Source organism: Drosophila obscura, unplaced genomic scaffold (genome assembly GCF_018151105.1).
Source record: "Drosophila obscura isolate BZ-5 IFL unplaced genomic scaffold, ASM1815110v1 contig_14, whole genome shotgun sequence".
NCBI classification, from domain to species: Eukaryota; Metazoa; Arthropoda; class Insecta; order Diptera; family Drosophilidae; genus Drosophila; species Drosophila obscura.
The window spans coordinates 1,759,712-1,786,029 of NW_024542724.1; the positions used below are offsets into that span (position 1 = coordinate 1,759,712).

Below are 26,318 nucleotides of genomic sequence, written 5' to 3' on the forward strand. Positions count from 1 at the left end.
GGTATTCAAACTCTCCCGCACTATTCATTTGTCAATTGTGGTCCTTATGTCAATCACAAGGTCCTATACAACCAACAATATCTGATCATTTAATGCAATATTGTGTGCACCATTTTTCTTTAAGTTCCACCCAGGCTTATCTCTTTATCTCCTAGTTACGCCCTGTCTTAGCCCCACAGCATACACATTAAATTTACAAAGATTGGCCAACATGTTATCTCCCTCTCTATCCGCTGAACCAACTTGTTTCAGTGTTAGCGATGCGTAAGCGTAATCGAACATACCATATTGCGCATACGCAATGTAATCCACAAACATTTGACCTTGCTGTTGTTTGCTGACTCTCAGATCTTCCGCCTGGCATATATACAAAGGAAATTGACAGCAACAACAACTTTAGTTAGTTTTAGCTGGAAAAAGGCCGCAAACAGCAACAAGTGCAACCGGTCGACTGCATTAATGACAAGAATTTCTAATGGGAAATGCCAAACAGAAAACTAAAAATCGTTCCAGCAACTCATACAGAAAACAGCAATAGCCAGAGTTAGGCCCATTATAAAGGCGTGACTTTGAAGCTGTAGACAGGGGGGAAATCGTAGTAGAATGAGAATTAGAGACTGAGAGAGAAGGAGAAAATTTTTTCTTACGTGACCACTATAGCAGCAGCAGAATCAGCAACAGCATCAGCACCGACAACAGTGAAGATTTACACGTCTGACCTTGGGGGGCGAAAATCTTGCTGCAATCTTCAATAATAAAATTAAATATAATTGCCCAAAGGGGGATTGGGGTGGGGCCTAGCGATAGAATAGCACGGGCACTAACAAAAGCAAACTGCCAATCAAATTGTCAGTCAAGTGGAAAAGAGCAACAAAAGCAACAAAATCTGCTGCAAAACTGCAACTGCATCAACACGAGCGCGCCGGGGCGAAGAAATTTTTACAAAAACAACAAACCCCAACTTCTCTCTCTCACTCTCAGAAAACTTAACACCCAACTGCAGCAGATGCAGCAAATCCATTTAAAGTGTAACTCGACTAAGTGCACTCAACAGGGGTAGAAATGTTCGGCACCTGTACACGAAAATGAAGATTGCTAGAAAATGGACATTAGCAATTGAATTAAAAAATATTATTAAATATATTTATCCATAGAAAGATCAATCAGGGGATTATCGTTATGCTTAAAATTGTTTTTGGACTATTAAAACATACCTGAAGTAACGCGTATCGTACCCCGAGCGACCACTGTACTTCTACTAAACAAGATGAGTGCAAAACTTGGCAAAAACAAATAGTGCAAAGACCTTGAAATGCTGCTGCTGCTGCGGCTGCGGCTGCTGGGACTGGAAATAAAACAACAAAATGCAAAATCACCCTGGAATAACCAGCAACCAGTGAGAAAGAGAGGGAGTGAAATATAGAAAGAGAGGGGTGGAATGAGAGGAGTTGGCAGCACGCAAACTTAGAACCGAAACGAGCGAAACAAATCGACAAGCGGATGGAACAGCCACAAAACAGCAACAAAAATATCAACAATATCAGCAGCAATAGCTGTACATGAACATCAGCATCAGCAATAGCAACAATATCAAAATATATGGCACTGTTCAAAATAAAGAAATAAACATACAAAATACTTGCAATTTTTCCAAGTGAAGAAAGAAATCTCAATATGATCAGTCAACGAATTATAATGTCTCTTGCAGATTAATAAGATTAATAATTGTTAATAGGAGAAACTAAGATATAAATACAATCAGTAAGAAGATTTTAAGGACTTTTCATTGAATATAAAAGTTGAAAAGTTTTTAAAGTTTTGGTAATTGGGAATTAACCGCTTTTCCTCTTATTGGATTGCTGCCGTTGCTTGGCAATTCCGTTCAGCTTATACTATATCACCCATAATAAATCACCTATTAATGCTAATTTCCTATTAATATGCAGTCGTTTAGTAGCTTGTCTAAATTACTTAATTATTTGTTAGAGTATTTCAAGCAAACCTCAAAACTACGATTAGTGTCCAATGATGCTGCTGCAGAGGCAGCGATGCTGCAGTCTGCAGCAGCTAAGCAATTTGTTAAATGAGCGGATTGCAGATTATGAAACTGCAAGCAGCGAACAGGCATGGGGAAAGCAATAGGGTGAGTGAGAGAGGGAGAGAACTGCAGTGCTGGTAAAGGATTTGTGGTTATGGCACCGCACATTTTATTATCATCTTCATTAGAAGCCGTAGCGAGTGAGAAGAGAGAGAGAGAGAGAGAGAGGAAATCAGCGAAGAGCGCAACAACCAGATAAGCAAAAACTGAGGCTGCTGGCTGCCTCTCCATTACAGCAGTGCTGTCGTCGCCATCGTTTTATGGCGCAGTAAAGATTTATTTTCCATAGTGGCCGACGCCGCCGCTGCTGCCAATAAACTGTTTAGGACAGAGGCAGAGAGCATGTTGTAGTTCTGTTTCTGTCTTGCAATGACTTTTCGTACCCTGTGCAGATGGGGGTATTATGATTTTGAAGTTCATTCACTTAAGAGAAATATTTGCATTACTTCCAAAGATATTTTGACCAAATTTTTGAAAATATATAATATATGAAAATACTAGCTTTAATAAAATGCAGCTAGCTATATGAAACCGCTGACAACAAAATTATCAATGTGAAAAGAGAATCTAAAGGTTGCACCCCCAAAGCTAGTCTCAGCTCTTAATTGCTGCTTCTGTTGTTGGGCGGAAATTTGGTTTCCCCACTTTTTTGACCGCAGGTCGAAAGGGAGAGAGTCTGAGTGAGGGAGACTACGGGGGAGCGAGGCTAGAGGGCAAGTAAATCATGTGACTTTTTCTCTGCCCACCGCCTTCGTTTCTTTCTCCCGCGCGAAACTCGGGCTCGGCTCCACAGAACAGTTTTTTGTTGTTGTTTCCTAAATGGACTTCTAAAGTGGCTTTTTTTTATGCGAGAATTTTTGGTTATTAAACAAAGTTGAGAACAATGCAGTTCTGTTGACTGTTCACGATGGGCTTTGGGTTTAAGTCGCAGTTTATGGTACGGGGATTTTTTCACAGCCTCTTGAGATGGGATTTACGGGGGAGTTGGGTGTAGCAGTACTTGAATTTGATGGGTTCGTGGAATAGAAATTGAGCTGGGAATTACCTAGCAAATTGGACAAGAGAGGAGCTAATCTATTGCAAGATTGCATTTCTTACGAGTTCCTCGAAATACTGACAATTCTGATGTGGAACTATGGAAATTACTAAATATATATTCCACAATATTTGTTGACTTTTATGTTCATCGGGGACTTATGCAAAGGAATTTGTAAAACTTATTTTAAATTGTTATTCAACTCTTTAAGTTATTTATTGTGACTGTAATTCTACAGCATTTAAATGTTATTTAGTACGTCACATGTTAAGGTACTACTGCCAGGAATTCTAAACAACTTATCTGCAGGTCTGTACGTTAGAACAAGAATGATAATTTGAATTACCTGGATGGTGCTATAGCAAGCATTTGTGCTAATAAATTTTAAGTTTGTGTATAATTTACATTATTTATTGGAATGATAATGATTACTATATAACTTGATGTATCTTGGTGTGTATCAACATTAAGTTTGCCTTCTGTAAATGCAGTCTATTTTGATGGTAGTTACAACTACATTGCCGGAACAGCTGGGGATAGCTCTTTCAATTTTAATCAAAATGGGACAATTACATATCAGCATCATAAAGCTGCCTTTCTAATACACTCCTAATCTGTATTTTCACAGTATTTCCACTAATCGAATTACATTTTCAAATTAAAGCCTTTATTTGATTAATTTCTCTCTCATTCACATTGATTTTCCATAAATATTAAACCCATTTCCTCCTTGAAATTATCTAAATTTCTCTGCCAATCAATCAGGTAAATGCCATGAAATTCGAAGCTAATTTGATCACAATAAATATGCTTGACTTCCCTGCTCGCAATTCGCCATCGCAAAATTGGTTGATTAACTCTCCATTTCCAACTGACACAAAGGTCAGGTCATAACCCATTCAATGGACCATTTTCCACTAATGATGACTAATTAATTGCACAAAATAGCTGCCTCAAACTTCTTTACATATACATATACATTTACTCGATACTCCCCATCTCTATTGCTGATGGCAGGGCCAACAGGAGTCAATCAGAGGAGTCGGTATCGTAGTCTGTTGCCATGGGGGTGGGTCCGAGAAAATATTGTAGTCAAATGAAAGATGGCATAATAATCGTTGCCATTAGTAACCTCCAGGGCTCCCCCCTCTTAAGAGAATCTTTATTGAATGAAATACAAAACTATGAGAGCTATCAGAGCTCCTGACTGGTTGGTTGGCCATCTGGCCTTGGGGCACAAGATTGGCCAAGTTTATGCTAAAAGCAGAATATGCAATAAAAATGAGACAGAAATCAAGTTGACAAAAGGTTGGCCCCTGACTGCCTGCCTGCCGGACTGTTTCTGCTGCTTTTGGCTTATTATGAATGCATATTTCAAGCTTAATCCCAAAGTGGCAAAACGAGAATGTTGCAGGGAACGGCTTTTGGGCAACCCAAAGCCATCCGATGTGGCAACATTCACATCAAGTACGAGTATCTTGTATCGCTCTGGTTTTCGCCATGTATCTGTGTATCTGTTGCTTCTTTTTGGGCCCGGTCAACTGGTTTCAGCTTCAGCTTCTTCTTTTAATCGAGTTCATCATTGTTCATTATTGTCGCCATGGCTTTGCAAGTGTTTAATTTTATGCCGCCTGCTGCTGCTGCTGCTGCTGCTGCTACTTCTGCCGAATGGAGCTGCCTTTGCAGATGCTTGATTAAGAAGCCCCATCCGACGCCGCTGCAGCCGTTGCCGAAGGTCAACAAGTGCCAAGGAGGACCCCAGTCCGATTCCGGGCCTGGCCAAAAACTGGAACTTTGTTTCAATTTTATATGCCTACGCCTTCGATGGAAATTTTAATAAGCAGCCGAAGGTCAACCAGGAAGCCAGCCACCAGGGCATCACCAGGCGGCCTGCGGTTTGGTCAGCAATTTTTGCCTTTCATTTTTAGCCGGCTTCTCAAAAATCTCTTCAAGTTTTGACCACATCAAAAGACCGAGAAACTTCTACAAGGAATTCTAATCGGAAAAGTTTCTATGTCGAGCAGCTGGGCATGGGAAAATCATTTGGTCGAATGCCAACAACCATTTCCACAAGGTTGAAAAGTTGCGAGCCAAAGCTTCAATTTAATTCAACAACCGCACGATGACAATTGCATGTCACATTGGGATTTTTCCACAAATGCACGCCAAAAGCAGCACAAAAACAAAACAGAAAAAAAAAGAAAAACGATCAGTGGGTGGACAGGTGTGGGCGTGTCAAACCCAGAGTTGACACACAAATTAGTAGCTTCCCTCCATCTGGACAGACGGACAAGCACTTCAAGTTCAGGAATGATAGGAACAAAAAACGCCGCTGCATAATTTGCATCTTTTAAGCATCGGAAAGGCAGCGCGAGAAAAAGTGAGAAAAACGCAAGTTAGAATGGTAGAGTCCAGTATACCGACTAGAGGATACCCAATTCTGTGATTATTTCTCTAATTTAGTGCAGTCGAATAAGAAGACCATGTTTTTACTTAAACGAGATGGAAAAGGGCTAATAAGATGTAGTGATTTGGGCTGTTATTTCCACTTTGGATAAACTATATATTGTATACCGTATTTTATTTTATATGAGATTAATATATTTCAAATTGTGAATAATATTCTGATTTTGTCTGTCCATGCGGAGGAAAGAAGTCGTTGCCAAAATTTATATTCCATTGTTATTTTAATCCTAGGTAAAGCCATTGCCTGAAACACAAGTCTACCAAAATGGAGCATCCCCCATGAAACACACAACGTATTAGGTGTCGAAAATCTGCCAGTGCAGTTGTAATTTCAAGTGCATACACAAATTACCAATGCAAACACACAAGCACCACTACCCTTGCAGCACTCAGCTAGGCATATTGAGTCACCCATGGCATGGCCATCATGGTCAGCGGATACATCTGTGCGAGTATGTGCGGGACACAGATAAACCAGATACAGATACAAATACGTATCTCGTTGGCTGGTTGTCCGCGCTCGAATTACAGAAAAAATCGTGCAAATTGTATTTGCTCTTTTAGGCACAAAAATACTCAATCACAGGCTAGGCTGGTCTGTCATTTTCCAGATACAAGTACACAGATATTCAGATACAGATACAAGTATACGGGTACACCAACAGAACGTGTTTAACCATGATGGACAAGGGCAAGGGATTTTTCACACTTTTGCCGTTTGCATAATTGATTCGAACAGATTGGATTGGAGGTCGGTCGGTCGGTGTCGGTCGGTCGGTCGGTCGGTCGAGTGGGTATACTGGTGGGTTCGTGTGGAAGAACTTTAATGAGCCACTCTCTGGTATGCTCTGATGCCATGTGGATCGATTAAATTAATGCTGGGGTATGGAAAATTACCATGAAATCATTCTAATTAGGCAGAATTTAAATTTGGAAATTAGTCACTGATATTGGATTATATTTGTAGAAACATTATCTTTAAAAAGTTCTCTTGTATAAAGACATACTTAGGTTATTATGTAAATTATTTTTTCTAGGAAATAAAATATTCTCTTTTGGTTTGCCAAATTTAAAAAAATTTCAGATTTGTAAAAAAAATTATATCTGATAAATTTGATAGAATATGGAATTTATGGACAATCTTTCACATTTCCGATATTGAAATAACTATGATTTAAAATACATTTTTTTTCTTAAGATAGTAAATGAAACTTAGTAAAATATAAAAGATTTCATATTGTTTTCGTCTGAAAATATATTCAAACCAGTGTTTAATTAAGATTCTCATTGCCTAATTGATAACACAAAAAAAAAAGAATATCCTTTTTCGGCTCCGGATTCAACAGCCTCTCGTTGCCAGACTTCTATCTCTTGAGTGTCTTATTTCTATTCCATCATCCATTAGTTATTTAACATTCTTAAAGTTACACTGCAGACAGCTCCTTAAAGTGTTTTCCTAAGATTTCTTCAATCACATTTTCTGTCTTACACTTTAAAAGTTTTCCTTCGCAACTTTCTTCCCTTCTCTCCTTGCCACTTCTCCCTCAATAACTTTATTACGGTTTTCACTTGATTTCATTTGGGTGCTGCTTATTATACATTCACACATATCTCATGCTCTCGGCCCTCAGATTCGACAAAAATCTTGGCGAATAAATGTTTATATTATCATTTAGTCATGCCACATCAAAAGTAAACCCATTTCAACTTGAATTTTCTCCCCCATCTCTCACATAATCTCTGTTTGCGTTCCTATCTCTCGCTTTTTATCTCGGAGTGGAGTGTGTGCTTTTGGGGCCATCAATTCAATCATTTAATTCATTTGTACATTTCATTTATTGCATTCAATTTGAGTTCAGCCAAAGCAATTTTATGGCTACATATTTTAACATTTTACGGCTGCAAAACAGAATCAAAAACCGAAAAAATAAAATAAACGTATAAGAAGAAGCAGAAAAAGTTCGGTTTCATTTTCATTTTGGCCGATTTGACAGCTGCCGGCTCGGGCCTGGCCCCTTGAGTTCTCTCTTCGATGATTTACCCTTAAAGAGGGCATTAACACTTTGAGCAGAAGTTTGCATGGCAGATAATAAAGTGCAGATGAGTAGATGTATATTTTTAGTCTCAGTGCGATCGCTATTCGATTAGATACGAGCAGTTGCCATAGAACATATAAAACCTGCAAGGGTATCTACGACTTCGTCGTATGAGTCGCAACTTCCTCTCTTGTTTTGGTTGCTTTTTTCTTGGACGATTTGATATAGCATTTCGTTTACCAGTTTTGGGTTTTTCAAGTACAAACCACAAGACGAATTTGGTCATTTAAAATTGCGGCAATGTCTGATGGTTGGATGGATGCTTGCATGGATAGATGGTTGGATGAATGAATGAATGTTTGCTCTACCGCTGCTGCTGGTGCTGGTGGTGCTGCTGCGTCTGCTGCTGCTTACAATTGTTGTCATTGTCAACGTGTTGGGAGCTGCTTCTTTTTGGCCGTTTTGTTTGGTCTTCTTCTGCGGGACGTACAGACCACAATAACAGCAGCTTTGTCTTCGACCCATTTAACGGGCCAGTGCACAAGCGAAACCTTAGCATTGGACACGATAATGGGAACGTGAGAGTGGTACGAGTGTATCCACGGGTGTAGTCAAGCCCAACTCGAGTCCAATGCAGACAGACCAGACCCCAGCTGAAGCCTCTGATTGAATCGATTAGAAGTTGGTTAATCTGGGACCCGTAACCGTAATCACATGCAATCTGTATTGGCATTTATGTATGCAAATTTTCAAATGAAGTGTGAATTTCTCAGTCTCTGTCTCTGTGTCAGTCTCAAGTACCCCGTCTCGAGTCTATCTGTATCTTTGGCCATTAAGAATATCAATTAGGCACGTTTTGCCGCTTGGCGGCAAAGTTCAAAATATAATTACAAAACCAAACAAAGCCTCAGATAGTAGTACTCTTAGTCAATTTTCCACTTGGCTTGACTTCACTGTGACTCTGGTCATTAAGCTGCTAGAATTTATGATTTCAAATGCAGCCAGCAGAAAATGGCAGAAAACGGCAGCAACGAAGGAGAGACTTTGCAGAAGCCAAAGCCAAAGTTAAATGATCATCAAGGCCCCCGGTCATTTTCTGTAATTTATGTCAATCATTTTGCTTCTTTTTTTCTCGGAATTTGCATAGATATTATTTCATTGCACTTAAAAGTGCTTCGTGCTGGTGTCTGTGTGCTTAAGCCATTGTTTAAGTCGATTACTGATAGTTATTCTTTAAGTTAATTGTTGTTTTGTGAAATTTATCTCAAAAATGAAGCCGAATGGAATGGAAATATAATAATTTAAAAAAAGAATGATCTAATAGACCAATTGTTATCATATAAAACGTTAAAACTTTTCTTAGTCTAACATTTGTTATACAAATAGAATAGTGATTCCCCATACTAATCAACAATCTTTCATTGGAGGAAACTTCTAGAATGAAAGCTTAAGAGCCGATTGCTTTCAAAAGAACTTTTATATGTACAACAAAAAGTATAAAATCAATGCTTTAGCATTCTATAATTCAAGCTAATTTAACTTAGCTTTCATAATGATTAGAAATTTCATCATGCGATCATCTGTACATTGCCTGATCAATCTCTGTAATTTGTACTAAGAATATTGCCCCTTTCTTTGTGTACTTGAGAGTATAGGCTGCAATCATCGTCAATGACTGAAAAGTTGACAATCTGCCAGGTTCAAAGTCAAATGAAAGCCGCAGCCATAGAATCAAGCATTCCATAGGTTTCAAGAGGGTTTTCAAGACTTCAAAAAGTAATGTCTGGCTTAATAACAAAGAAATGTTGCTGTCTTTTAAAACAGACATCATCGGGCATATGCATATATTGTTAAACAGTTCATCCCAATCATTGAAGTGTTTGTACACTTACAAACTTACAAGTTTTTTAGAGAGAGAGAGAGAGAGGAGAGGAGACCAGAACATGTAGACAGATCGATTTTTTATCAGCTCACGTATACTATTGTTTTAAAATATTTATTGTCCAGCATTCCAAACCGTTCTTTAAGACTTCTTAACATCTTTAAGATCTTTAAGATCTCCACCAAATCTGAGCAATACATTTCGTTCGCCCCTACTACCCCTTGTTAACACATGCCCAAGCACGTTATTGCTGTCTTGAGACATTAACATTTGTCTACAATTTTGACATAATACCGAGCCAAAAGTTTTCCACACACGCACCACACATCAGACATACATTTTGATTTACAACCTCAATTACTCAGCCACCGTTTCGGGGCAGCCACCACAGAACATAGCCGAACAGAACCAAGACCACACCACACCAGAGGAGACCAGGCCAGACCATAGAAGAACCGAGCACAGCACACTCCATCCATCGAGCACAACACAACCATCGCCATCTTCTGGTGCTGGTCGAACCATTTACGGATCTGTCAATGCCAAGCGACCGAAAAAAGAATTCTTTTGCTGTGGCTTGCTTGGCGCTGTGCTGTGTTGTGCTGTAGTGGCGAGTATTATATATTTATTTATTTTGTATCGTTTAACTGCCGAAATAAACACGATCAAGGCTAACCACGAACACGGCGATGACAACACGGGCTGGAAAATGTATTTTGGCACCCATAATTTCAGTTTCTTTTGCGAGATGCGATGCTTTTCGATTCGCCATGGCACGGGGTCTGACATCGTGGATAACAAGTGCAGAGTCGGAGCTAAGGTAAAACATATTTATTTATGCAAATTTCTCGCTTGCCTGCCAAATGAAGAACATGTGGCTGAAGCTCTAATGTAAATGATGCTGGCAAACGTTGAGCAATGCAAATTCTGGTTTCTGGCATTTGCGGAGACAAGTTTTACGAAATTGGATTGCGTATACGCGCTGTTCGCCGATGGTTTGGGCGGTATATAAGATTATGGAAGGTTATGGAAGGGTCTGAGAGAGCATGGTTTTATGAGCCACTTAAATAATGGATTCCCATTTTAGTGTTCAACTTTGGTGCACTCAAGAGATGATTCTGCGATGGAAAAACGTGCTTCAGGAAAATTAAAACCAAATTTATCTGCATAAGGAAGTTGAGGTTGAAGGTTTAAGGCAGTGGAAGGTATGGTAACATATTTGTCCCTAACAAGAAAATTCTGAATCATCACGTTGAAGATGGGGTTTGTAGAAACATTTATTGAACTACAATGCATATTGAATGTATAATTTTGTTGTTGTTATTTATATTGAAAAGGAAAGAGCTGTTTAAACTGAATTTATTATTGCCAAAATTATATGTTTGTCTTCAGTATAGAAGAGGGCCTAGAGGATATTAGAAGTATAAGAAATATGTAATCTTATTGGCTTTTAAAGAAATATGGAAAATTTTTGATAATAAATAATAATCCCACTCAAAGGGATCGTTTTAGTACTATTATGGACTTCAATTTTAAATTTCTCCCCTTCCCATATGCCCAACGTTGTTTTCTAACGATTTTATAATCATATTTTGGCGTTAACTTTGGATTATCAATAGGGAGGCAGTCACCTGAAGCGATTGCCTTGCTGCTTCTGCTGCTGACGTTTGCTGCCAAAGTCATGTCATGTGAAATAATTGCAATTTGCAGCCAGCGAAGCAACACAACTATATGATGATGATGCGGCTTGGATGATGATGATGATGAGCTGCTGCTGTTCCATGGGGCGTATACAGAATATAGAATTTTTTGTACAGCTCTGCTCGATGATCTCACATGCACTCATTGCATGAAAGAGTCCAAAGCAAGCCAGCAAATTATCTCTCACACACAAACAGGCAGAGAAAAAGAGAGAGAGAGAGAGAGGGAATAGCCTTTGTCACTTTGAGCTTTACAAGCCCATTACATAACGCCGTAATGAAGCGTCAATCTGCGTCGCAGGCAGGTCCCAGAGCCACAACCCAGAGAACCAGCAACAGAGCGGCGTTGTGTGAACATTTCATGGTCACCCATACATCCAATACATCCCTCTCTCTATGTTAGTGTTCGTGTGTGTATCTGTGTGAAGTAAATATTCGCATTGTAACCAAAGTGAAACAGAAACAAAGCAGAGATGAGAAGGGAAGAGAAGAGCAGAGAAAGAGAAGAAGAGCAGTGCAGAGAGTAGAAAGAGAAGAAGAGCAGCGAACGAAACGAGTCAAACATTTTTTTACTGCACTGCGAACAGTTCGCATAGTTGAAAGTTTTTTCAATGGCATTAACTATACCCCCAATATAGATGAGAGTCAGTGGAAACATAAGGGAAAAGCGGGAGAGAGGGAGCCGAAGATTTTCTACCCTGCAGATCCATCGATTTTATGGTTGATACAGTCAATCGATTGCGACTATATTTAATTAAGTTCTTCCTTTTAGAACTTCGTAGTTAAAGTTTTCGGTTAATTATAATTTGAAACTACTTAGACTAATAATTCGTATGCCAGTTGTAAGATATAGTAATACGATTACCATTAAATAATTCGAAAAATTCTTAATTTAATTTTTATTTCATGCTATTCAAAATTTAAATAAATTTGAATTTAAAATGTATGTTAACACAGGGACATGTTTTTCGACCGACTGTTTTCTCTGAAAGAGTGTAGGCTTAAAAGGATACTGATATTGGGGTTAAAGGGGTTGTTCAGAAGTTAAAGAAGGGTCACCCGTTTACCCCCGGGTTAAGAAGAATTTGTACCACAGAGAGGGACATAAAGCTGAACCTGCTAAAAAAAAAGAGTATGAAGAAAGAGGGAGAGCGAGAGTTGTGCAGTGTAATAATGCAATTGGCTTTTAGCTGGAAGTTGCCTCTCTACTCGCATATTTTCCACCCATAGCTTCTGGTTGCGGCATGATGAGGGCTTCACAAAGTGCAACTTTTTGTTGAAATTTTATTTAACTTTTTTTTTCTGTTTATATTTTATAGATTTTTTTTTGAAGCCAACTCTGTTTAAAGCTTTTTTTAAATTAAATCTTTAAAGCTGTTGACAGCGTAACGAATATTAATGACAGATGCTCTGGCCATGCAATAATTTGTAAAGAGCGGAAAATAGAGAAATAGACAGTGGTGGATTATCGTATTTAATGTGAGAAGGTAAACAGATGATGTCGAAAAATTAAACAGCAGGAAGGCTTGGATTGGAAGAGAATTAAAATAGATTTCAATGCTGAAAAATGTTTCTTAAAAGTCCGAAATTGTGTCTTATAAACGTAAAAAAATATATATTTAGAGAAAAATCTTTTTAATGTTGTCCAAATTGTCGAAATTTCAATACATCGTTTAACTTTTCTCGTCAAAGAAAATTGTATGCCAATTTCTCTTTTTACAACTTTCTTATATGTATATGTGAATTTATCTATGTACATAGTATATGTTTCAGGCTGTAGATCATATCATTTTTCCATAAGGAAACTGTTCAACAAATTTACAAGATACTGGCCAAATGGAAAATGGTCTCTCTTTTGAAAAAGACAAAAATGTTTATTTTATGCCCAGATATTTAATATTCCCTGGGATTGAACTTTTGTTTCCACAATTTAAATGGAAATGCATTTGGAGTGGCTATTGTTTTTAGCTGGAACACAAGCAAATCACAGGGAGCCAGGGTGCGTATGAGTAATGTGAGACCTATGTGCCTTGTGGCTCTTGTAAATATTCTGCTATGCATTTCTTTTGTGTTTTTGTTAACTGGAAAAAAGCTTGAGTCATCTTTTGGCCTGGCATAGAATCTGCGCAGCTTCCAATTACCACTAGAAACGAAAACACTTTTGGATTAGTCATAAGGGTAGGGCCTGGCTTGGCCTGGCTTCCGATACGTATACGTAATATTGGCATAACAATTTGAAATGCATTTTTCACTGTGTGTCGTGAGAACCATTCGAAATGAAATGCAACCTGACTGGAAACTGTTTGGTTTCTATAATTTATAATTACAGATGGTCACTCGCCCTTTTCCCTGCGTTTCTCTCGGTCACTTCCCCCATTCGTCGCTCTATCTCTGACTGTTTGATTTATTTTGCTTTTTTATTAGTGCATTGGCAAGTTAGACCCGTTTCTGGTTGTGGCAATTGCAACCTTGAACTTGATATTAGATACGATCCCAGCTTGTTTGAGAGAAATATTTACACAGTTCTCTTAACCGGTTTCGACCAGGCCCAGCAAGGGCAATGGAATCTCTCAGACTGTCGTGTCGCCTCATCTTTTAACGAGTACACTTGTTAAGGGGTATACCACTTAGACTAGATGTTAGCAGCTCAAACTGGTCCAAAACTAATCAAAATTTTACTATGATATATATAAAATATCTGCTGTAGACATTATCCATCTATCTAAGGTCTCCACAGGCTAGCAAGCCCTTCCATCTTTCTTTCCCTCCCCTTGGCAAAGTCATCAAAATTTAATTTAAAGATACTTTTGCCAGTCTATATGGCCTGACTTATCTTTTTGGGTCTCCTCTTCACTTTTTGGGGTTGACTCATATTAAGAAAAAAAGAAAAAGAATGTCAAATATTTGCTAGTTATGTGCGTTTAGCCAAAGCAAACAATCTACCACCTAATCCCCACCCACAGCCTTACTCTGTGCTTATTTTTGTGTGTGGGTGCACAAATATGTAAATCAATGTGGGTCGTCTCTAATATCAAGGGTCCCAAGAGGTGGTAGAGGGCAAGAAAAAGGAAAAGGTAGAGGGAAGGGCGGAGCAGCATCGCTCAAGTGGTTGGCAAAATATTGTACATAAATTGTGTGACAACCAAGGAAGCACCACCACCCAACACATCACACATCCTCCCTTAGCCCACCTCAATCCCACTCGATGTGGCCTCTGGGGAGCGTCGTCATATGAAAAATAATTTTACGTGCCACGCATTGCCATGTCAACGTAAAGTTTAAGTGAAATAATTGCACATTAAAATGCATTAAGCAGACAGCCAAGTCCCAGCACAGCCCCAGTGAAACGGGGGAAAGATTGGGAATATTTTTAGAATTTCAAGTAAACGGAGAGATACGCTTTAAAAGCTGAGATAAGTCAATCATTGTTTGAAGATTTGTTTTGATAGTTTTGATTTTAATTGCAAAAATAGTAAGCGAATAAAGTCAAATTCTTGTACATAAAATTTAAAATTGACCTCGACCATAAGCTTATATTCTATTCCGATCCATATACGAAGGAGAATAATGAAATATTTTCTTCTTTGAACTTTTCATTCAAAAAATATCGCCAACAAACTTACCTTTTCCTTACTTATCATAAGCACAAATAAATTTCTATTTCTTATAGGGTAAACCCAAAGAAATTTCAATAAAAAACTGCATACTGTAGGAGAACATACTTATATGGATGATCTATATGATGTATATGCATGTGCATCTGGCCATTGAGGGGTGGCCTACAATAAATTTCATCCAAATTACGTTTTCATGCCGTTGGCGTGCAATTTTCATTTAATTGAGGCTTATTGCGGTCTTTTGGGTGGGTGGCTTTTTTTTTTGTTGCCCTGGCCAGTTCTCCAGCTGGCCTGCGAGCCGCCGGACTGTCCGCTTGCTTTGGGCGGTCGTTGGCGCAACAGATGCGCCCGCATTTCAAAGAACAATACAAAAATTAATCATTAAAGACTTTGACGATGAGTACGATGATGAAGACTACGAGGCGACGTTGACATCGAGAGGTAGCATAAAGAACCCATACATATGTATAATGCTCTCAGCTGTAGACGTCCAGTATATGGCTTGTATCTGTCAGATATGTTTTTTGTGTGGGGAAGCATTGTTTATTAACTTGAACGCTGCTTTACTGTTTGATATATAACATTGAGCGAGAGCTATAATTAAGAGAGCGAGAGAAAATTGTGGACAGCGGTGATGGCAGAGGAAGGGATGTGTGACAGCGCATTGCCACCGTAAAAATCCATTCAATGTCAAATTTGATGGAAAATGCACTTCACGGCACATTTTCCATACACATTCATACACACTTAGAAAGTATTTTCCCCTTTTTCCGGTTTGATTTCCGCATTGTATTTTCTTTGTGACAAGTTCTGTATGGTTGACTGAACTTGTGAGGCTGTCGCTGAAAATATTGTGAAAATAATTATGGGAATACTACTCGTAGTTCATGAACTTTTGATAACACTTTAAATACAATCAACATATATTTAAATAAAATTTTAAAGAAAATTCCAAAAATAGTTCTGATACATTTGACAAGGGAAAAGCCATAAGAAAAGTTTCCAAACATCAAGAACACACGGCATGAAGAAATTTCCATGACAATGACCTCCTAAGCAGATAAATGGAGCTGCTCCTCCCACCATTAGCCGCCATACGAAATGAGCGCAAACATTTTGTTTCAGCAAACCCAAAATCTCTATAAACAGATAGGGAGAGGCTAAGAGAGAGTGAGAGAGAAAAGAGAATCTAGAATAAATAGAATATATACACACATATAAAAGAGTAAACAAATATGTATGTGTAGCTAGAATATTTTGGATGAAAGATAATGAAATAAAAACAAGTTCACTGCACGGAAGTCGGGAAAAAAAATAATACTATTAGCAAGCGGTGGGGGAACTCGCTCGGAGACAGCGAAAATCGAAATAGAAATATCATAAGAAATAGAAAAAAAAATAATTCTAATTAAAATACAATAATACAAAAACATTTTCCGTACGTCATCGTTTCAGTGGGGGGAATGTACGGGTAAGGTAGGCCGACAGAAATGATTAATTGAAGATTTTGTAGGCAATTGGGGCAAAAGTGTGAACAAACAAAAACGAAATAGGCAAAATCAAATTCATATGTAGATAGAATTAAAGCTATACAAGATAATATGAACATAAAGATAGCGTAAAAAAAATGTAGTGGAATTATAAAGATAAGCCAATGAATGATGGTAAAGATCTAAGAATGAATGCTTACAAGATTGTATAGAATAAATATTAATAGAATGATAAAAAGTAGGAAATAAGTAAGTATAAGTATTATTTCCATACATATTAGTATGATTAGATATACGTTAAATATGAAAAACATATAAAGGTAAATGTACATAAGAAATATAAACTGATGAAAAATTGTGTATTTTTAACTGCGGATGGAGAGATAAAAAGACAAGAATTTCAATTATTTTAAAGAATATTGACGCTACCCCATTAAAGCTGCTTAAAATAATTCAAAGTATCTGTGAGACACACACTGATGGATAGCCAACCATCAGATAGTCATTAGTTTTACCCACTCCATACACATCGCCTCTTTGGTCGGCCTTTCATCCCCAGTGCACTTACAAGCTTTAAATTAATTTCGATTCACTTGGAGTTTCGTTTTCATTTATTTCTCTTCCCTTTTTTTTTGTAATTTTTCAAACCTGCTTCCCCCACGAGCAGTTGCCGAAAAAAGTGCGAAATGCGAGGGCTTCGAGCTTGAGATACATTTTATGGACATCATCGTTAAAGTAATCAGCAGTAACAGCCAGAATCATCAGCTACAAAAAAGCGAAGACAAGGCATCGCAGCCAGCGAATAAAGTTAAAAGACTTTTAACCAAATTCAAGGTCAACTTCGTTTCAATAAATTGCAAACGGAATGGTGAAGGAAAAAAAAAATGTTGTGGGCAGAGCGGACACAGATACAGATGGCAGAGGGGAAGAACTCAGAAGAAGAAGGAGATCTGCGACTTTTGACTGGCATGACGCAAATGAGGGGAGATATAAAAAAGAGTCAGCGGCTTACCTGTAACTGAACTGAAACAATCTTCCCGTAAGCCCCCATCTTCACGGAGGCCGTATCCGAATCCGAATCCCCAGCAACGAAATTTCAAGCGAATTTTTAGCGTGTTAATAAAGACTGTCGAAAATTTAAAGAATGGCTTTGATAAAGCACAACAGCAACAACAGAAAAAGAAGAACAACTGGTATAATAAATGCCTGAGCTCTCTCCCTCTCCCGGGGTCCACTCCATCGCAACGATATACAATATAATAAAAAATGCAATTTTATTTTATTTACCGCGAAAGAGCCGCAACACAAAAGTTTATACACACTTAGATATATTCCTTTCGGATTTGTCACAATCAAAGCCCACATAAAAAAGGAGCAAATTGCCGAAACAGAGATCCGTACCATTAAAAAGGAACATCAAATGCTGCCAGACACAGAGATGAGATGAGATGAGGCAGGCAGACACATAAAGGTTATGGGTCTGTTAGAAAGAGGATAGTGAGATATTCGAAGGTTCTGTAGTGGGACACAAACTTTTCCAATTAATATGGCTATAATTTTGCTATTTTAAGACAAAAGTTGCACACATGATTTTGTTGATGAATTTTGGATACTATTAAAGAATAGCATTTAGAGCAATTCGTAGCCAAGGACAGGGAAAATCACTTGAAATTTCTGGAATACAAGTATATATAATATTTTAAAATCTTTTTTAATTCTAAATAAAATATTCTTTCTAGCCGAGTGTAACTTTGTTGCACTGAATAAGCCGCAAAAACTGTACCATTAAAAAAAAACGAAAAAATATATATATAAATATTTTCAGCATTCGTTTAAACTCTGCGCTTAATTTGTTTATTTTACCTGTTAACCAATTTATTTCTGATAAATTGTTTATATGTCGTTGGCACAGCACAGGTCTGGTCTGGTCTGGTATGGTTGGTTCTCTCCGCTGATGTTTCTCCTGCGGCTGTGGCTGCGGCTTTTGTTTGCACATTTTAAATGAGCTCCCCCCAGCCCATGCATGAGTATTTTAAGTTCAATCAACTTTGCACCGCAACCAAAACAGCCAAAAGCAGCCACCACAACAATTGATTAATTAATGAATTATTTATTGAACATGCAGTAATCAAAGATGTGTTTTTTTTCCCCCGTCCATGTCTTAACATTTAACGTTTTTGGATTAGTCAAGAATTGGTGGTGAAATTTTTTTGGAAAAAAATCAAAACCAACACAAAATTGGAATTCTGATTAAATTTTGGTTATTTGCATTTACAGATTTCTTGGAACTGCATACATAATTTTATTTATATATAACGTTTTTTTATTAGCAGTCTTTGAATTAAAAATTTAAAAAAAAAAAATGGTTTGATCTCTAAAGCTTTCTTATAGCTGCAAACTGAAAGGTGCTTGAACTTAATTTACACAACAAAGTTCAGTTCTATTATATTCTAGTGTTTTTAAGAAACAAAGACACGTACATATGTACATAACAGCTGCAGACTTTTTTGCTCATTGTTAGCTCTGTTAATATTTTAATTCCAATACAAACTGTTAGTTATTTTGAGGCTAAATAAATTGCACACAAAAGACATCTTTCATAGCATTTTACAGCGTCTGCTGAGATTCTGACTAGAACTTAGTGCATATATGTACATATGTACACAGAATAAGTATATATACTCGCATATGCGAATATATTGTATATTTGTCGAGCTGTAGAGATACTAAACATTTGCACTTCGCACACTTGTTAGAACCCGAACAAGACACGGCCCCAGAGAAGAGAGGCAGAACGTCGAATGAGAGGAGTAGAGCCCAGCTGCATGGTTTATCGCAGCAGCAGCAGCAGCAGCTTGAGCAGCTCCTCCGCTATGCACTCGAATGCCCTTCATGACAGCAACCTTCCGCCCTAGCCCCAGCCCCAGCCACCTCCACCGCCACCGCCACCACCCCCAGCCTAAGCCTTAGGCTACCCCCACCCTTTCCTCAGACTTTTCGCTTGAACTGTGTCAATGGCCTTGAAATTGTTTTGCGCCTTAGTTGTTCTTGCTTTTGTCGCCGTCGCCATCGTCGACGTTGTGGCTGTTGTTGTTGAGATTAGTGGAATTATTGCACTTGCTTAGATCTGGCTGAGCCCATAAGGAAATGCATATAGACGAGTACATCTGTAGATTTTAATACCCTCACTAAGAGTATTATACTTAGATTTGATCAGGAAGTATCTCCGACCCTACGCTCCAAATTTGTGTGTCTTAAAGACACATCAAATAAGTCTAAAATTATTGATATAATCCGGAACATACAAATTCAGTTTTCAAACTGTAAGGGTACATAATCTTCGGTGCGTTAAAGAGTTTCTGGGGTTCATTTATTCTTGATTTGTGTGTTGCACTCGTTCCAGCAGCTCTGTGACACATTGCGTATGATTAATCTGCGGGCCACGTTTGTCTGCACTTGGAAGATATTATTGTACATGCTTCTATTATTTGTGCTTCAAATCAAATTGCGTCATAGTTTATTTGGATTATCGAAGCGAGACCTGCATGTGGAGATGCCATTAGAGGTTGATCTCTCAGATCCCATTCCCCTCCACAAAGCAGGAAGTGCGCGCCATTCGATTCTTTCCAGTGTTTCCTCTGCTTCGCTCTGTGTGGTTTTTCATTGAATCGTTTTTTGTTGCTATTGCTGTTGTTGGTATTGTTGTAGTTTTGTGGAACAGGAAAAGCGATTGCGCTTCAAGGTCAGCAAAAGCCAACCGCATTATTCTTCTTGTTGCTTTGCTGATGCTAATAATTTACAACTGCGATGATCCCCAGAGATGCTGGCTAATGATAATGATGTCTGGGTGTACTTTTTCTATAGGTTTTTGCTGGTGTACAATACACAGCATCTAATAGTCGCTCAAAGATTCCATTGAATTAAATGCGAGAAAAAAAATAACCTAGAATTTAATGAAAGAGTAGGGGCAAGATGGAAAGGGAGATACAACGGGAAGGGTTATATTTAAAGGTGTATTGAAGCATATGGAAAGATAGAACGACTACAATATAAATATTGTACGAATATACATACATATGTTGTACTTATATGTTAGCAGTTCTCATTAATAACCCAGAAAATATACCCACAATTTCCTATAAAATATCAAAGCATTTCTTTAAAATAAAAGCTAAAAATAAATGTTCGAAAAATTGTTCCAGCTTAAGCAAACATTCAAAGATCACTTCAGATTCCCAAGGTCTAAAGACAAGTCCACCCAGGGCAGGCCAACTCCAAGTAGACTCTTGGCCCTGCCCCAGCTTGATGACTTCACTGAACCCACGACACCTCCAAGTTGGGCCATAAAAAAAAAAACACTCTTCCAAAGTGCAGCAACAGCAGCTGAAACAAGACTTTAAGACCGAACAAGTGTTAATTTGTGGCCACATCAAGCCCAGAGCTCTGTTTGAACCCAGTCAACCCCTAAACAAAAAAAAACCCAGAAACCCTCAAGTACCAGAGCAAGTGCAACTCTGAAGCAAAAGCAAGCACATACGAGTATAAAGCAACAACAACAACAAATTAAGAGATTAATACGAGACAAGCAAATGCAAAATACCAACCATAAACAAGTCGGGAATAAGTACGAGTATGTAACCGTACGATAAAGAGCAACACAAAATTTATAAAACTCGTACTCGGACAAGTGAAGTCTGATAATTGTTTGCTTTTATTTTGTTCTTTTCGGAGCTGAGTCAATTAGGCCTGCAATTATTTATGTGTGAGGCTGAGAGGCACAACAAAACTTGAACTTCAGCCTGTCGGCACCTTGAGGCTGGCTGTGTGTGATACGAGTGAATATATCTGGTAATTGCCAACATCAATTGCATTATGCATTACTCATACGCAGCATTGTCGCTCGTCTCCTCCGACTGCGACTGCCACTGCCACTGCGACTGCTCTGTGTGGTTAGCCTTAGGCCACAGCCAAGCCGAGATCGAGAAAAGCTAATGCTCAATCGCATGACATTGTAAGAAAATGCAGTTTCACTTGATGCTGCCAACTAAAGATGCGAGATGGGATGAGATGACATGAGAGGAAAGCGTTTAGCTTCAGTCAAATGATTTTCAATACCCAGCACTAGTTGATTAGTATTGGGTGTATTGTATTCGGGGAGATACAAGGGACAAGAATAAATTTATAGTTAGCTTCCTTAGGATCTAGAAATTACTGAATGAAGCCATGCTCATCTGTACGTCTGCTGGGATATTTCAAAAATCTTCTCGTATCACCTAGCTGATTTCAGGCTAATGATAAATAAAAATACCATCTAAAAGTGTACCATAAAACATTCTATGTGGATAAATATTGAATATAGTTTGACATCTCTATATCTCACATTCTTAACATGTTTTTTGTTGCATTTCCATATCCTGAAGTACATTTAAATAAATTTTCTACGTTTTTCACAAAGCTTACATCCGATTGGATGGTATCCTTTAGTCGAAATATCAAACTAAGGCACTCTTCCATGATATTTTGTTTCGTTTTAGTGTAAGATTTCCAGTTTACCATGAAACGGGACACAGCTGCCTGGCTGGTCTCAGAGTTAGCCTCTCCCATGGTCGCGTTTTTGAACCATTTTTGCCCAGAGAGGGAGAGCGAGACTCTGACATTCGAATATGTTCGGGGCCAAAACCCGTTGTGCAACATTTTGTGGCCGCCGCATTTGGCCAGACGACAGCGACAACGACGACGATGATGATGATGATGTTGCAGCAGCAGCACAACCTTGACCCGGTTCTACTTCTAGCCTTAGCCTGGCTTAGAGACCAGTCGAGTTCTAACCTCCATTCGTGCTTGATTTAACTATTGGCTCGACTTTCAGACAGACGCAGATTTTAATTAGCATTTCCGCACGTTCGCCCATTTAGCTGTTGTCAATGAGGATTGCCCTATCCTGGGCCAATCTATTTAAGCCAAAAGTGAGAGAAAGTGGAGGAAACAAGGAAGGAGGAACTGTTGCTCCTTGAGCTTGAGCTGAAGAGAAACCTAATTAAAAGTGTTCCTTGAACTTGCCGCCTGAAAGGCTTCAACATGGATTAATGCCTCGGGTTGCCAGCACCGAGTTAACACTTTAAGTCCTCCATCAGCAAGTCTGTAAGTTGCTGGAGGGCTCCGCTTCTTGATGAAAGAAGGGGCGAAAGACGAAGACATCAAGATGCAAAAGTTTTCAATTAGACAATTTTCTCATTTACATTTCAAATGAATTTGTTGCGCCACTTGCCTCTGAGTTGTGCGTATCTTAATTGGTTTTTATGGGCGCACTTTTGGTCAGCGAATGAATTTTCGTTGTTACTTACATAAGAGATACTTGGCATTATATCTATTTAGAAGTAAATATACTCTTGTTTCACATAAATGGGAGAGAACATTTTCTGATTAATCTTCATTCAATATTTAATTAATGAAAGAATATTTTGCTAGAAACTTTCTGTTAATAAAAATATATATAACAATTTTAATTAAACTATGTTTTGTACACCAGAAGTGTACTGAAAGCTGTTTACAAATAAATGTGGCTTGAAAGTGGAAATTGTTTTCACCTACACCTTGACATAATCATGAAAATATTTCATATTTAAATTAAACATTTGAATGTTTCGATTATATATATAGCCTAAAATTTTAATATATTTTATTTATGTTATGATTACATATATTTAAATTTGTTATTTTTGTATTTAAAACCGGAATATGTAATGACAATATGGGTGTGTTTCTTTTTACTATGTCATTGTACTTTCCATTAATTTTATCTTATTTAAAAAAAAGAATAGATGGAAATTAATGGAGGATAATGGAGGATGTACACCAAAGAATCTTCTTCCAGGAGAAGTTTACCCACCCTCGTTCATTTATTCTTAGGCCTCCTCTAACCACCCTTTTTCCAGTATGCTCAGCCATCTGTTGCTTGCCACAACCGCGCATGGTTGCCATGCCACTCAACCTTAACCGACAACAAACAGAAGTAGCCATGACAACCCGAGCTCAGTAACCAAAACAAAACACTAGCCGATGAAAATTGACATTAGCTGGCTAGCTCTTGAAGAAAAATGCTGCATCAGGGAATCATCCTGCGCGAGGGACATGTCACCCGAACCATATACAATCTGGTAAGTCATAAAAATAGTAATTACGAATCCATACAAACTAATTAGAACTTCTGCAGATCAAGGACAAACGCTATGAGGATGTAATTGAGTGCGTAACTAATATTGGCGAGGCAGCCAATACAAGAGCGGGCCTGTCCACCTTGGGGCATTGCTACTATCACGCCCAGAAGTACGAGGAGGCGGCCACCTGCTACGAGCAGCTTTGTCAGCTGGTGCCCAAGGAAGCCAAGTACAGGTGGGATTATCTCAGTTTATCTTTCAAAAGGGGAAGCCCGACTAAAAGAACTGAGTATCCCCTTCAGATTATACTACGCCCAGTCCCTCTACCAGGCTGGCATCTTTGCGGAGGCCTTGAGAGTCCTTAAGCAGATCAGTGACCAGGAGGAAGAGCTCCGGGAGCACTGCCTGCAACTGCAGAGTGCCATTCTGTACTCCAGCGAGGACTATGCTGGGGCCCAGAGTTTGCTCAATCAGCGTGCGGGTGGCACTGCAGATACCCTCAATGATGAAGGATGCCTGCTCTATCAGGCGGATCAGCATGAAACCGCAGTTCAGCGATTCCAGGCCGCACTCCAGGTGGGCGGCTTTAATCCTCTGGTGGCCTACAATGTGGCGTTGGCCCACTTTCAGCGTAAGCAGCGGGCCCAGGCTCTGGACTACACCTCGGAAATTGTGGAGCGAGGAATGCGTAATCATCCGGAGCTAGGGATTGGCGCCCAAGTGGACACCGATGGCAGTGCGCGGAGTGTGGGCAATCCCATAACGATGGCCATGTCTGGCATAACCCAAGCTCTCAATTTGAAGGCTGCGCTGGAATATCAGGATGGAAACGAGGAGGCAGCGCGGGACGCCTTGCTTGATCTGCCTCCTCGGGCCGAAAGCGAACTAGATCCGGTAACGCTCCACAATATGGCCCTCACCGATGTCCAGGGTCCTGTGGCGGGTCTCCGCAAGCTGGCCTTCCTCCTCCAGCTTGGAGCTCCCTCCTGTCCCAAGGAGACCTTCGCCAATATCCTGCTCATCTGCTGCCGGCACGAGCTCTACGAGACAGCCGCGGATATCCTGGCGGAGCACACCGATCTCACCTACAAATATCTGTCGCAGTATCTGTACGAGCTACTGGATGCGTTGATCACCGCACAGACCAGTGTCGAGCTGGCAGAGAAGAAGCTGGGAACCCTGGCCTCCAGTCTGGCTGGGAAACTGCGCAGCCTGGCCGCCAAAGTGCAGGAAGTGCGGGCCACCAATGAGCAGCATGCCCTGAGGGATGCCCTCAAGGACTACGAACAGGCATTGGAACTGTGAGTTATTTAAATGATCTTGAATCCATTTTTCAATGCCTAATTCGATCCATTTGATAATGTGTCTGTGACAGCTATCTGCCGGTGGTTATGGCACGTGCCTGGATCTCCTGGCGCGACGATGACTTCGTTGGAGCGGAACGTGAGTTCCACTCGAGTGCCGAGTTCTGTTCAGAGAATGCCGTCTGGCGTCTGAATGCGGGCCATGTGCTCTTTATGCAGGGCGACAAATACAACGAGGCGGCGGCCTTCTACGAACCCATTGTCCGTCAGCACTCTGATGATGTGAGTTTAATTCTCAAATATGTAATGCAATCATATTTCTTAGATTTATTCGCTATACCCCCATTCAGATCATGTCCGTTTCAGCTGCTGTGCTGGCCAATCTGTGTGTGTCGTACATCATGACCTTTCAGAACGAGGAGGCCGAGGAGCTGATGCGAAAAGTGGAGAAGGCCGAGGAGCTCAAGGGCAACCTGGGCAAGCAGTACCATCATCTGTGCATTGTCAATTTGGTTGTGGGCACCCTCTACTGTGCCAAATCCAACTACGAGTTCGGTCTGACACGGATTGCCCATGCTCTGGAGGGTGGTGCGGGGGGCAGGCTCTATGCGGATACTTGGCTCCACGTGAAACGCTGCATCCTTGGCTTGCTCACGGGCATGGCCAAGCAGAACATCATCCTGCCCTATACCGCTGTGCAGGAAGTCCTCAGCTTCCTCAGATCCTGCGAGGCTTATGGCTTGTTTACACCGGCTAATATTTTCACGGCCACGGAACAGGTGCCCGAGGAGCCGCTGACCATTGGATTGGAGGCCCGGAAATTGCGATTGTTGTTGCTCAAACTCAGCGAGTATGAAAATTGTTGAATTTTCAATGGAAATGTTTTTCACAGAGAATGCAAAATTTTATTTAAAAAGGAAAATTCTCAGAGTATGAAGCAGAAAGGTGTTTAAAGTAAATAAAAACACTTAAATTATGAAGTCAAAATTTTAATATATTCGGCAGAAAAATTTAATTTGCTTTAAATAAATCAAATTTGAAATTTTTAAATTTATAATTTATATTAATCATGATTCTAGAAGAAATTTTTTCGCTCAGTGTAAGCATTCGTAATATTTTTATCAATAAAAAATTGTGCGATGAAAGCCTCACACCAGCTCTTTCTCTTTCAATTTCCATCTCCTACGTTCCTCCTTCCATTTCCTTATTATTTTCTCACTCCAAAAATTTCCCGGAAATCCTTAAAAAAAAGCAACAACAGCAAAATATATCTCCCCGCAAAAATCACCTCAGGGATCAACATGTCTTAGCTCTGTGACAGCTGGAAATCCAAAGGACTTACAGGCAAAATAAGCAAAATACAGAGAGCATGGAGTGATAAATATAAATTACCAGTGAAAGAGCAGAGAAATCTGTCATAAATCACATTAATGACAGATTTTCATCAGGGCTGGTTCCTGGCCAAGTAGGAAGTGGATTGTATATCAATCTATTGAAACGAAAGAACCTGTAAGACACGTGCTTTTCCTATG

At 39.4% G+C, this 26,318-nt stretch overlaps 2 protein-coding genes across 5 annotated transcripts in view; one reads left to right on the forward strand and one right to left on the reverse strand.

Moving 5' to 3' along the window:
* The window catches only part of LOC111070362 (protein dead ringer-like), a 30,629-nt gene extending 30,094 nt beyond the window's left edge, over window positions 1-535 (reverse strand). For all 3 annotated transcript variants that reach the window (XR_002607346.2, XR_002607347.2, XR_002607348.2), the window contains exon 1: window positions 285-535. The gene's annotated coding sequence lies outside the window, so the exon portion shown is untranslated. The remainder of the gene's footprint in view (window positions 1-284) is intronic.
* LOC111070361 (tetratricopeptide repeat protein 30 homolog) overlaps window positions 1-25,785 on the forward strand; it is a 70,628-nt gene extending 44,843 nt beyond the window's left edge. The window contains exons 1-6 of one of the 2 annotated variants that reach the window (XM_022360831.2): window positions 22,104-22,466; window positions 23,270-23,482; window positions 23,539-23,717; window positions 23,785-24,783; window positions 24,858-25,068; window positions 25,137-25,785. In XM_022360831.2, the coding sequence (XP_022216523.2) occupies window positions 23,423-23,482; window positions 23,539-23,717; window positions 23,785-24,783; window positions 24,858-25,068; window positions 25,137-25,652 (1,965 nt within the window). In that variant the 5' untranslated portion in view covers window positions 22,104-22,466; window positions 23,270-23,422 and the 3' untranslated portion in view covers window positions 25,653-25,785. Of the gene's footprint in view, window positions 1-22,103; window positions 22,467-23,269; window positions 23,483-23,538; window positions 23,718-23,784; window positions 24,784-24,857; window positions 25,069-25,136 lie in introns of those variants that run through there. The other variant, XM_022360829.2, reaches the window with a different exon arrangement.
* The last annotated feature ends 533 nt before the right edge of the window (window positions 25,786-26,318 follow it).